Source organism: Equus quagga, chromosome 14, assembly GCF_021613505.1.
Source record: "Equus quagga isolate Etosha38 chromosome 14, UCLA_HA_Equagga_1.0, whole genome shotgun sequence".
NCBI classification, from domain to species: Eukaryota; Metazoa; Chordata; class Mammalia; order Perissodactyla; family Equidae; genus Equus; species Equus quagga.
Window position 1 is genome coordinate 21,150,093 of NC_060280.1, and position 14,397 is coordinate 21,164,489.

Consider the following 14,397-nt stretch of genomic DNA (forward strand, 5'->3'; position numbering starts at 1 on the left):
AAATTTACAGATTGCTGATAAATAAAAGTGGATTAAGGAGAGTACCTCCAATAAAAATCGTCACTTTGTGTACAAAGCAACTAAAGTATTGTTTTTATTGCCAGGTTGATCCTGGCATCGTCATTTTTCTACTACAAACAGGATACATTTTAAAAATATTTTTAAATTCATGTGTGCATGCATTTATATGTGTGTGTATATATATACATATATATATACACACACATATACAAGCAGTAGAAGAATCAAAATTTGTTTTGGAACACAGCATTTTCATGACAGTAGTTGAATGAATCTTTCTATTTATGGATTGTAGTTTTAGTGTCAATTCCAAGAACTTTTTTACTAGCCATGTATTTTAAATCTTTTCTCCTATTTTTTTCTAAAGGCTTAGAGTTGATAGCCCTACATTTTACATTTAAGCCTATCATCTATTTTGACTTAATTGTTGCATGACATATGAAATTTCAGTTGAGGTGCTTCCAACCTCTGTGGATGTCCAATTGCTCTAGCACCATTTTCGAAAAGGCTTCTTTCTTTCAGTAGATTCCTTTTACACCTTTTGAAAAAATCAGTTGGGTATACTTGTGTGGGTCTTTCTCCAGTCATCTTTATTGATCTGTGTGTTTGTTCTTCCACCCGTACCACACTGTCCTGATGACTTAGCTATATAGTAAGACAACATCTGGCACAGTGATTCCTTCCAATTGATTCTTCTCTTTCAAGATGATTTTATAATTCTAAGACCTTTTCTCTTCAGTAATGTAAGGATTTTAGTGCAGTAAATTTTCCTTTCAGGACTGCTTTACCTGCATATCACATGTTTTCATATGTGTCTTTTAAATTTTTCATTCTGTTCTATGTATTTTGTAAATACTGGAGTTCCAAGTATTCTTTTCATCATTTACTTTCTGTTTAGAGAACTTCCTTTTGCCATTACTTAAAGGTAAATTTGTTGGGAACAAATTCTCCTAGCTATCCTTAATTGGAAATGACTTCATTTCTCCCTCATTTTTGAGGGCTATTTTTGCCAGACAGAATTTATGTTTGAAAATTCTTTGCTTTTAGTACTCTAAAAACATTGTGCCACTTCCTTCTTGCCTCATGGTTTCATGAGAAATCTATATCTATATCTTTCACCAAATTTGGGAAGTTTTCAGCCTTCATTTCTTTAAATACCTACTCAGTTCCCCTTTCATTCTCTTCTTTTTATGGGACTCACAATTTATGAATGTTAGCATGTTTTTTATTGCCCCACAGACCCATGTAGTGCTGTCCTTTTCTTTTTCCAATCTTTTTTATTTTTGTTTAGGTCAAGTATTTCTATTTATCTTTATTCAGGTTCATGGATTCTATCCTCTATCATCTCCACTCTACTACTGAGCCTATCCAGCAAGTTGTTTTATTTTTTGACTTCTGGGATTATATTTTTAAGTTCTTTCATTTTCACTTCATTATTTTTATTTTTTATAAGTTCTCCTTCTTTGCTGAAATTTTCTATCTTGTTAATTTGTGTTAAGAATTAATGATAGCTTATTGATGCATTTGTTTGATGGCTGCTTTAAAATCTTTGTCAGATAATTTCAACATCCCATTCATCTTGGTATCAGCATATATTGTCTTTTCTCATTCAAGTTGTGATTTTTCTGGTTCTTGGTATGGCAAAGGGTTTTCGATTGTATCATAGACATTTAGGATGTTATATTATGAGACTCTGGATCATATTCAATCATTTTTTAGCAGGAAGTCCCCCTGTTGAGTGTTGCTGTAGCCACTAGGTGAGTGTAGCTGTTCAGCTTCCTGCTCGGCACTATTGACACAACTCTGGCAAAAACAGAGTAGTGACTCACACAGCCTCCTTGCAGATGAGTGAGATGGAAGCTCAATTCCCCCCTCTGCCCTGTTGTCTCCTTCCCAGTGTTAGTGTGATACTAACTTGCATGCCTCCTAGCCTCCAAGAGGGCTCACCTCCTTTTTGGCTACACTGATACTAGGGAAGGAGGAAGTGTGGAGTTGGTTCACACGGCTTTGTTGTTGCAGGCTGGAGACAGATGCTCAGCTGTCCACTGGTGCACTCACAAGTAGGGTTGGAGGCGATGGAAGCAGAGTATCACTAGTCCCACCTCACAATCCCTCATTAAGTCTCATTGCCTCCAAATGACAATGGAGGATCATTTCCTCACTGGACCCCACTGAAATTACCTGGGCAAGAGAATCATAGGGTGAGTTGGGTGAAGATCAGCTCCCTACTTGGCCCCACTGAAACCTGGGGGTGGGGGAAAGGTATGACTTTTCCATTGGTGTTTGTCTGGAGTAGGGCAGGTGTTGCCAAAAGGTTTTCTGTTCTGTCAAAGCCACTATTTCCCAAGTTTTTTGGTTAGAAGGAACAGGCTTTTCTTAGAGCTCTTTTTGTCTGTTCCTCTTGGCACTTCTGGTTTGGAGGCTTCTGCAGCACCCTGTCCAGGATACATGGAAGCAATAGGAAAACCCAGGGACTCATCATTATGTGGTTCCTCAGGTCCTGAATTCTCAGGAGTCTGCCTTCTTCCTCCTTTTAGAGTCTTCCTATGCCTGTTTGTTGTGTCACATCTAAGAGTGTTTTTAGAGATAATAAGGAGGACCTAGAGGAATAGAGCTACTTCATCTTCAATGGAAGCAAAAGTCTATGCCTTCAAACAATTAAAGATATTTATCTAGCTTCTTATTTACTTGTATCAGAAAGTTGGTCTAATACAAATTAGCCTGACATATCCAGATGTATAAATCTTCATATTTATTTTGAACAGAAAGGATTGGCTAGAATGGGATGTGTCAGAGACGAATGAAAGTCCTCTAGTGGTGACATATTCTCAACGAGCCCCTCACTGCACCCCTCCACAGAGAGTATATTCCCTAAGAGAAGTCAAAGTATTAAGAGGATATTTGTGATTTGAGCTTTTGCTTAAACTGTATGTGTCTCAGTTACATCCTCTGTAAAATACGGGTTTTAAAAAAACTTTAGGGTTATTCTGAGGATTTATTGGGTCAATACTTGTACATCACTGGTAACAGTTCCTGGAATGTAATGAGCAATCTCGTATTATAGCTCCTATTGCTAATGCTCTTACTACTGCTACTACTACTATTACTAACATTGGACTTCTGGATCTTCTAACTCTTCACCATACAAAAGTGTAAGGGAGATATGTGGTCTCCAGAAAATGGTGATTACAAAAGCTTTACTGAGCTAGCTGGGGTTCTAGCTGACAATCTGAGTGAAACAGTGTTAACGAAGTGGCGTAATTGTGGTGAGCAAGGGTTTATGTAAAGCCTGTCACAGTTATAGCAGAATCTGACACAAACATTCACTTTAATCAAGCTGACATTCAACAGATTCAAAAACAGCGCAGTGAGTGAATTGTGCCAGAGAAAAAGCTTCAGTCAGCCATCCATTCATTTATTAATTTTTCATTCCTTCATTTTAAATAATCATTTAAGCTTACTTTGTTCCAGGAACTGTGTGGAAATTAGATGCATAAGGAAAGAGGAAAGACATTGTAGCTATGCATAAGAAACTTCCAGCATTTGGAGAAAACAAGCACTGATTCCGTAACTACAAGTGCTGTGAGTTCTCCAAAGAAAATACACAGTGTTCTACAGGAGGATAGCAAGTGTCCTTAATTTGGTCTTGAGCTTCAAGAAGGCTTCTGAGAGGATGGGAAACATCATTTAGGGTGGTACCTATAGCATAAGAAGGAGTTCCCCAGGTGAGGGGAAAAACACATCCAGGTAGAGGTACTGCATGTGAGAGGGTCCTGAGGTGGCAAAGAAGATGGACGTGTTTAAGGATTTAAAAGAAGATCAATGATTGATTCTCAGTTATTGGGTGTTTGAGGACCACGAGACAAGTGATAAGAGACAAAAATAAAACAGGGATCATATTCAGTGCTTTGTAAGCCATGTTAAGAATTGTTGGCTTTATTCTAAGATCTTTGGGGCATATTAGAAGAAAGTAATCTGTTTATATTTATGGCAATGCTTGGTGTATGGAGAATGAATTGGAAGAGAGGAAGGAGGAAAATCGTTAGGGTTTATATATATATATAGAGAGAGAGAGAGAGAGAGAGAGAGGGAGGGAGAGATTTTAATGAATTGGCTCACACAATTGTGGGAGCTTTCAATTCCAAAATCCACTGAGCTGTCCAAGGGACTGGAAATGCCAGCAAGAGTTTATCTAACAGTATTACATCCAAAGGAAGCCTGTCGACAGAATCTCTCTTTTTATAGGGTCTCAGTTTTTTCTCTTAAGGCTTTCAACCGACAGAACAAGGGTCACACACATTATGGAGGGTAATAAGCTTTACTCAAAGTCTACTGATTTAAATGTTAATCACATCTAACAAATGCCTTCACAGCAGCATCTAGACTGATGTTTGGCCAAACAATGGGTCACCATACCCTAACCAAATTAACACATAAAATATGCCATTATGGGAGTACTATTGTAAAACAAATGTATGAGATGATAGCTTGAAATAGGAATACTGACAACAAAAATGAAGAGAGGTAGGAGACAAATACTGGAAATGTAATGTGTAAAACTTTGTAATTCAATGTAGGTGTGTGGAGGGGGGAAACAAATTACTCTCAGGTTTCTGGGGTTTTTTTGGGGGGGGGGAAGATTAGCCCTGAGCTAACATCTGCTGCCAATCCTCCTCTTGTTTTTGCTGAGGAGGATTGGCCCTGAGCTAACATCTGTGCCCATCTTCCTCTACTTTATATGTGGGATGCCTACCACAGCATGGCTTGCCAAGTGGTGCCATGTCTACATATACGGCGAACCCACCACTAATATCAAACTCAACAGTGAAAAACTGAAAGCTATCCCTTTAAGAACAGGAAACAGGCAAGACTGCCCACTTTCACCATTTTATTTAACATAGTCTTGGAAGTCCTACCCAGAGCAATCAGGCAAGAAAAAAAAATAGAAGAGATCCAAATTGGAAAGGAAGAAGTGAAACTGTAAATATTTGCAGATGACATGATTTTATACACAGAAAACCCTAAAGAATCCACCAAAAAAACTTTTAGAAATAATAAATGAATGCAGTAATGTTACAGGATACAAAAACAATGTACGGAAATCAGTTGCATTTCTATACATTAACAACAAAATAGCAGAAAGAGAAATTAAGAATACAATCCCATTTACAATTGCAACAAAAAGAATAAGATATCTAGGAATAAACTTAACCAAAGAGGTGAAAAGCCTATATACTGAAAACTATAGAACACTGTTGAGAGAAATTGAAGAAGACATAAAGAAATGGAAAGATATTCTGTGCTGTTGGATTGGAAGACTTAAAATACTTAAAATGTCCATGCTTCCTAAAGCAATCTACAGATTCAATGCAATCCTCGTCAAAGTCCCAATGACATTTTTCGCAGAAACAGAACAAAGAATCCTAAAATGTATGTGGAACAACAAAAGACCCCAAATATCCAGAGGAATCCTGAGAAAAAGAACAAAGCTGTATTTCAAAATATACTACAAAGCTATAGTAACCAAAACAGCATGATACTGGCACAAAAACATACAGACAGATCAATGGAACAGAATTGAGAGTCCAGAAATAAACCCACTCAACTATGGACAGCTAATTTTCGACAAGGAAGCCAAGAACATACAATGCAGAAAGGAGAGTTTCTTCAATGATTAGTGTTGGGGAAACTGGACACCCACATGCAAAAGAATGAATGTAGACCATTATCTTACACCATACACAAAAATTAACTCAAAATGGATTAAAGGCTTGAATGTAAGACCTGACACCATAAAACTGCTAGAAGAAAATATAGGCAATATGCTCTTTGACATCAGTCTTAGCAGCATATTTTTGAATACCACCTCTCACCAGGAAAGGGATACAAAAGAAAAAATAAACAAATGGGACTATGTCAAACTAAAAGCTTCTGCACAGCAAAGAAAACCATCAACAAAGTGAAAAGACAGCCTAATAATTTAGAGAAGATATTTGCAAACCATATATTTGATAAGCAGTCAATATTGAAAATATATAAAGAACTGATCATATATCTCAATAACAAAAACAAACAACTCAATTGAAAATTGAAAAAAATTGATCAGTTGAAAAAAATGGGCAAACTATCTGAACAGACATCTCCCCAAAGTAGATATACAGATGGTCCACAGGCATATGAAAAGATGTCAACATTACTACTTATTAGGGAAATGCTAATCAAAATACAGTGAGTTATCTGTGGGAAATGTGAGAGGATATGAATGTATTTTGACATGTGGTAAACATATAAATAATTGTGGTCAGAAGGATTGTGGTAGACTGGAGATGCTTGCAAAGTCTTTCTACATCTCTTTGAAAGGTGCAGTCTAATTTCCCTCCCCTAGAATATCATCTGGCTTTAGTGATTTGTTTTACCAACAGGAGACAGTGGAAATTATGTTCTGGGTCTCTTGAGGCTGGTTGTAGGAAGCACTGAAGCTTCCTTTTTAGTTTCTTGCGACTATTGCTGTTGGAGTCCTGAGCCACCATGTGAGAAATTCAAACGATCTTTTGGTGAGACCATAGGGAGAGACAGACTACATGGAGAAGGACCGGCCTTCAAGCCATCCCTGCAAAGCTGCTGGTATCCAAGTGGAGCCACCTTGGACTTTCTTCAGATGCCATCTGAAAAGCACTAAGTGACTCATGTTAATGTCATGTGGAGCAGAAGAACCAATGTCATGTGAGGCAAACCCTATCTGAATTCCTGACTCACAAAATAATGTAATATAATAAAATGGTTTTGTTTTAAGCCAATAAGTTTTGAGTGATTTGTTACAGAGCAATAGATAACCTGAACATCATCTTTCCTCAACCAATAAATGACATTCCATTCACATTTACTGAGTAATCTAAGCCAAAAATTTCTGAGGTTCCCTCAACTCATTTTCTTAATTTTTAACCTCCCACACTAATCCATCAGCAAGTCCTGTCTGGTTCTTTAATTAAGCTATATCTTGAATATGTTGATTTCTCTCTAACCACACTGCAGTCGCCCTAGCCCAATGCATCATCATCTCAGATCTTGACTATTAATCTCACTGGTCCTCTGCTCCCACTTTTCCCTTTTATAGTCAATTTTGTATACAACAAAAAGTGATGTTTAAAAACATACAAAACCTTAGATTATAACTATTTTTTTAAATCATTTAATGACTTCCCATTCCTTTTAGAGTAAAATCCAAACACTTTTCCATGGCCTATGAAGTTCCCCATAATCTTATCCTTTTTGAGTACCTCTCTCCCCCTGGTTTACTATGGCCTCTTTATTTCTTGAGATTATCAGGATCTTTGCAATTCTTGTCTTCTGTCAGGCAGCTTTCCCCCACTCTCCATGTCAATAGGTCTTCCTCAACTTTCCACTCACCTGTCACCTCCCCCAGTGGCCTTCCTTGTCACTTTCTCTAGATAACACCACCCACACCACCATAGCTATGATATTATACATGATATGATACAGATATGTATATGATACATAGATATGATACATCATATCAACCTAATTTACTTATCTCTTCCACACCACTTGTCACATTCTGTATTTGTAATGTTTGTTTATTCACGAGTGTCTCCCCACCAAGATCCAAACTGCATGGGAACTCTGTTCTATCCATCAACATATCTTCAGCATTTACTCAATTCCCAGAATATGATAAAAGCTCAACAAATATTTTTGAAATGAATGGATGAATGACAATTCCATATCTACCTGTAAAATGACTTCAAAGCCCTGATCAAATATTCCTCAGACTTTGAGATGACAATGTCAGGAAATTGTCAATGTTTGAGGCCTCCTTCTCCATCTTCTTCCTGAATTATTCAAAACATGCAAAGTATATATAAATCTGAATAGATCTGGAAATTAATGTTTGTCACTGGCTCTTGACTGAAATTAATTCCCAATTAGCAAAGCTCAAATGATACCTGAGGTAAAACAGAAGACCTATGAACACTCTGACATCTGAGATATGGGTCCACAGTGTCCAAAGGAAGAAAGTCTTTACATTCAGGACTTTAGAGTTCATATAACTGAAGGTCTGAGATGTCATGGGACTCAGAGTGCACCTCAAATTGTTACAGAACAATTGGAAGTATTGTTTATTAAAAATTCAACATGACATTAATGCCTCAAAAGAGGCTCAGAGCAAGAGATGATATTATCTTAGCTCAATTATACCAGATGGCTGAAAGAGCTAAGGCATATATTACTGAGACCATTCCTGTTTTTAAAAGTTAACAAGAGCAAATGGAAGCCTACGTACCTAAATAATGTCGCCCTGGGAGACATTTTCCTATGATATGATGATAGGCTGAGTAATCATTAATGACTCAATGGGATTCTAGTAATGTGCCAGTATCTTTAGACTCTTACAATCATTTTGCTATGAGGGGTCTGTAGCCACACATCAGGAGGTAAACTGTGACATAGTAGAAATATATATCTGGTCTCTGCCCCCAATTTCTGACACAAAGCTTCTAAAACTCCTGTAATTTTCTGAGTGTTAGGGGTGCAAGGAGAATCTTTTGCTCTAATATTTCATCTTTGACCCTGGTTCCTGACACAGAGCTCCCAAATCCCTTGGAATTTCTTGGGTGATAGGACTGTCTTTTGTTCTAAGAAGGGGATTCTTGGTGGGTTCCTGGATGGCTTCAGGATGGGGGCTGGTGATTGGAAAGACGAATCCATGATTAGAAGCTTGGAATTTTCTACCTCACCTCCTAATCTGCAAGAAGGAGAGAGGGCCTGGAGTTTGAGTTAATATCAATCATGTTGTTGTTAGTGCCCTCGAGCCAATTCCCACTCCTAGCAACCCTGTCTATAGCAGAGCAGAACCCTGCCCGGTGTTTTTGCAGCATCCTCTCACCCTCTAGTGCTATATAGACGATGCTTCACTGCTATTCATAGGGGTTTCATCACCAATTTTTTTGAGGGATGTGGGTGGCTAGGTCCTTCTTCCTAGTCTGTCTAAATCTGAGAGCTATCCACCATGGGTGACCCTGTTGGTATTTGAAATATTGGTGGCCTAACTTTCAGCAACACACAGCTGCAACAGTATGACAACGGGCAGACAGGTGGTTGGTTCCCTGACAGGAAACGAACCTGCACCGCTGTGGTGAGAGTACCAAATCTTAACCACTACACCACTAGGGCTGACATCAATCATGTAGCCTCCATAAAATTCTGACACTATGGGATAGAGAGCCTCCAGGTTGGTGAACACATCCATATGCAAGGAGGGTACTGCACTCCAACTTTATGGTGATAGAAGCCCCTGTCCCGGGGACCCTTCCAGACCTCCTGTTATGTATCTCTACATCTGGCCAGTTATTTGTATTCTTTATATCTTTTATAATAAACTGGTAATGTAAGTAAATGTTTCCATGAGTTTTTGTGAGTGATTCCAGCAGACTACCAAACCTGGGAGAGTGTTGCGGGCCAAGTTAGACAGGAATGTGGGTATCCTGGGGACTCACTACTTGTAATCGGTGTCTGAAGTGAGAGAAGACTTGTGGGACTGAGTCCTTAAACCTGTGATGTCTGACTCTACCTCCAGGTTAGTGTCACAAATTAATTAAAAGAAGGGCATGAAATCAAAGTTTGGATATTTAGAAAATATTGGCTTTCCAATTGGTTGGTATGAGGGAAAATCACCACACATTTAATGTCAGAAGTGTTGTAAGTAGAGAAACAGTTTTCCTTTACCCATTATTTAATCAATTCATGTGTTTTAATTTATCCATGTTATCTTTTAATCTCTTTAGACTTTGCATTTTCCACTTAAAATTTGCAATATTTTAGATACTCTACATTTTTACTTACCACTATATTATAAACATTTTCCATTTCATTAGATTATTTTTTTATATCTACTAATCCTCACATGTCTCACCCCATTATGCTGACTTTATGATCTAAGTCTTGCTTTCCAAAGCTCTTAACAGTTGTCTCAGTATTTTCTGAGAGTCAGGAGTTCTTGTACTCCAAAAAATCTTTCCTCACTGTTTCCAGTCTCATGGTGATGATGTAAGTGAGGAAAGATCATTACCCATTAAATACATTTAGTATACTCTGTGACAGCATTTCTAGGTTTTTTTTTATGGGTTCTAATTTCTTTACATATCTAGACTTTGGAACTATGATTGCTGTTACAATAATTGCAATGTTTAGAATTACAACATACCCTTTTTAATTCCTACAAATAAAGAAGACTACATTATGTCAAATGGGACTGTTTTTAACATGCTAACAACATGTTGTTAACATGTGTTTAATTACAGATAGACTTCCAGTCAAATTATGTGATTGTGGTACCCAGCCCTGATTTCCTAAAAGGTAGGAATCAGTGCAGTTTTCCCATCATCATTCTTTTGTTGGAGTCTTCACAACGTAGACATTCTTTGGGGTAGAGTTTGTTCAAAAGAATGATACACAGTAGTAGCTTAGGCTTGATTACTGTGCTCAAGTCCTCTAGAACAGTAACAGTGCTAAAGTCATGAGACCAATTGCATTATTACTTCTATAGATTAAGTGCATGGAATCAGAAGACTTACTTCCTCTAGAATCAGAGGACTTGAGTACACACCTCTCTGGGGAAACTATTGGATCTCCCTAAGACTTAGTATTCTCATCTGTAAATTGAGGTAAACTAAAATACCATCATGAAATTGCTGTGATAACTAAATGGAGAAGCGTACTGGTTTTGGACCCAGACTTTCTGGATTCAAACACTGACTGCACAACATTCTAGCTGCATGATTTTGAGGAATCTACTTAATGTCTCTGTGCCCCAGATGATTTATTTGTAACAAATAAATAACAGGATTACCTCATAGGGTTTTTGTGAGGAATAAACCAGTTAATACATGTAACACACTTAGAATAGGTCTTGGCACATCATAAAGGCAAATTACTGTTGGTTCAATAAATTAAATTTTCAAAAGTGCTTGGCACCTACCAGTGATCTAAAATAGTGATAATTATTACTATCATTATTACTGATTACAAGGTCACTCCAAATTAGTTTACAAGTGTATAAAAGTGAGAGTTAAAAGAAATGTGATATTAATTTAAACAATCAGCAGCACTTGATAGGTCCTAAGTGTGACATTGGTAAACAAAGCCTTTATAGGTCACCTGAAATGCTAAGAACGGATCCTAAGAATATATTCTGACAGTTGCCTTTCTCAGAGCCTCCTTTACGTCTCTGTTCCTCAGACTGTAGATGAGGGGGTTCAACATGGGGATCACCACTGTGTAGAACAGAGACACCACCTTGTTCTGGTCAGTTGAGTAGCTGGACTTGGGCATGACATAAATGAAGGTTAGAGTTCCATAATAGAGAGTAACTGCAGTGAGGTGGGATGTGCAGGTGGAGAAGGCCTTGTGTCGTCCTTCAGCAGAGTGCATCTTCAGGATGGCAATGAGGATGAAGATGTAAGTGAGACCTATGACAAACACTGTAACCACGAGGATGGAGCCAGAAGAAACGGAAGGGATAATTTGAATAATGGAGATATCTGAGCAGGAAAGTTTCAATACAGGGGAGAAATCACAGAAAAAGTGATCTATTTGATTTTGTTCACAGAAAGACAGACTCAATAAACAACTAGTAAATGTCCAACCATTCACACTCCCACCTAGATAGGAAGCCCCCACTAAGAGGATGCAGATTCTCGGCGACATATAGGTGGAGTAGAGCAGGGGAGAGCAGATTGCCACATAACGATCATAGGCCATGGCAGCCAGCAGGAAGCACTCGGCTGTCCCACATGTGACCACAAAACAGAGCTGGGCTTCACAGCCAGCAACAGGGATGGTGATTTCATGTCCAAGGAATTCTATAAGCATAAGAGGTGTGACCGATGTGGAACACCCGATGTCCACAAAAGCCAAATGGCTGAGGAAGAGGTACATGGGAGTGTGAAGCTGGGAAGAGCTTTTTATTAAAGAGATTATGCTTATATTGCCTACTAAGGTGACAACATAGATTCCTAGAAACATCACAAAGAAAATAACACAAAGTATAGGGTCCTTTGTTAACCCCAAAATGATGAACTCTGTCATGCTGGTGTGGTTTCCAAACATCTCCTTTGTGATTTGTCCCTGTTGAGGAAAATGGGAAAATTCATTTGTTTTGTGCTTTTATTGCACACATTCCCAGTTTTTTGTGGTTATTCCTCACATTAATTCACAGTGATACATTCCTCTGCCCAGTCTGTAAATATGGTGCTCTACAGAAATTTTTTTTGGTCTCTTTCCTCCTTGCACAAAAGGAGAATGATTCAACCTCACTCTCTATCTCAGTTATATTCTTTTATTTATCTAGTATTCATTTCAAAACAACTCCCCAACCTTGACCTCTAGACAGATCTCTCTCCAAAGGTCCAGATCTATAGTTTCAGTTATCTATTGGAAGTCTCCAGTTGGATTTCCAACAGAAACCTCAAACCAAGCTTCCTCTGTACTAAATTCATCCTTTTCTTGGACCACACTTCCTGACTTCTACAGCTGTGAAATGACAGCACCAGCCACCCAAACTCTCATGTCTGAAACATGGGAGTCATCCTAGCCTTCTTCCTCTCATTGTACCACATCTAATAAAATCCTATTCATTCTATCTACATTTAGCTCCCAATTTTATTTCTTTATCTCCTCACTTCCATTCCTAGCATCCTTACTTTAGTTAAGACCCTGGTCATTTTCCTCTTTATTTATCTGTTACCTTCCTGCATTCATTCTTATCCCCTTGTTATTCGCAGTATATCTGACAAAGTGATTTCTTGCCAAAGTAAAAAGTAGGTGATGCCAAAGAGATTCTTTTAAGTCTTTCAGTGCATTCTCAAGCCTTCAAGATGAAACCCAACCTCTTTAGCACAACACAGTGCACACTTCCTGATAGATACCCTGCATACATCTCTGAGCTTGTCTCTCGGGATATTTCTATCCAACTCTTGCACTCATCCAAACTTCCTGAACCACTTAGAGTCCCTCAAGATGCTATGCTCTCTTTAACATTTGCTTCTTTGCTCGTTATCCTGAGTGATTTCTACTTATCCACCAAGATTCATTTCTTTCCAAAGCCTACTCTAACTTCTAAGAATTAGAAGAAAATTTTCCTTTCTGTTCACATCATGCTTTGAAAATGTCTAGATTGCCATTGTATATTCTAGGTTATGGTTTTTGTTGTTGTTTGCTTATTTACATTTCAGTGTCCCCAATTATTAATTACATATTCCCCTCAGTAACTGTGTGTTTTAACCTTGTATCACAAATAGCTAGTGCTTGGGAATCAAATGTGCTGAATAAAAACTTTTTAAATGAATGAATGCACGATTATTCTATTGAATAGGCTATAGGGAACCAGAAGTGGATATAATTTCAGTTCCCTGTCCAGAGAAACCAAGTCTTGAACAGAAGAAAGACAGTGAAGATACTATTAGTGCACAGGAAATCTGTAGCAATAGTATAAGCAAAGAAATAGCTTATTTTGTTTCTAAATAAAAATTATATAACCATGTTGATGAAAAACCTGAAAATTTGAAAATTCCACTCAAATCTGACTACTATCACACAAGTCAATTATTATAAATTAGGTAATTTCTTTCCAGGAATTTTTTGTTGTCAATAAATTTTTAGTACTGCTATTTTTACTTTATCTTTCAGTATAAGAATTGTGTCACATTGTAATTTCTCACAAACATAATTTTTGAGATCTGCTTGATAATGCATTGAGTAACTAGACCTTAATTAAATAATCATCCATGAATTTTGCGCATTTAACTGTTCGCAACTTTTTACTCTCAGAACTAGTAATCCCACAAATCAGGATAAAGTGTCAAGATGACAACATAACAAAATAGGATTAAAGAAGTAATCCCATTCCTAGGTATTTTTCTTAAGGCATAACTCAAAAGAAGTATGTTCTATGCTGTAAGGAAAGTGTGTCTCCATGACTTGCAATGATGAAAATACTAAACCAAAGTGCTTGATGGTCAATGTTTTGTTGAGTCTTGGCTGCATTTTCATTAAGCGTGTAGTACCTGCTCCACGTTTTTCCATTGTATTGTGACAAAGGCAAAGTCCCTGTGTTTTGAGGGAGTCCTGAAAAAGCGGAATTAATGATAAATAATAAGGGAGGACCCAGAGAAATCACCGCAGTCCAAAGCAAAAATTTCAGGGCTTACTAAAGATCCAGTTAAAACTAGAAAAAGAAAGTTATGTTTATCAGAATGAGAAAATAGAAGTATAAAAAGCATAAAAGTTCTTAAATTTGGATTTATTTTAGTGATTTGAAAATTTCACTCATGCACATCTTTTCTTTCCATTTACTTCCAC

The 14,397-nt window shown here is 37.6% G+C and overlaps 1 protein-coding gene across 1 annotated transcript; it reads right to left on the reverse strand.

The window, feature by feature from the left end:
- Nucleotides 1-11,217: 11,217 nt before the first annotated feature.
- LOC124225207 (olfactory receptor 491-like) lies at nt 11,218-12,147 on the reverse strand. Its single transcript, XM_046637718.1, has one exon. It carries the CDS (start codon nt 12,145-12,147, stop codon nt 11,218-11,220), a length of 930 nt encoding a protein of 309 aa, XP_046493674.1.
- Between the last annotated feature and the right edge of the window lie 2,250 nt (nt 12,148-14,397).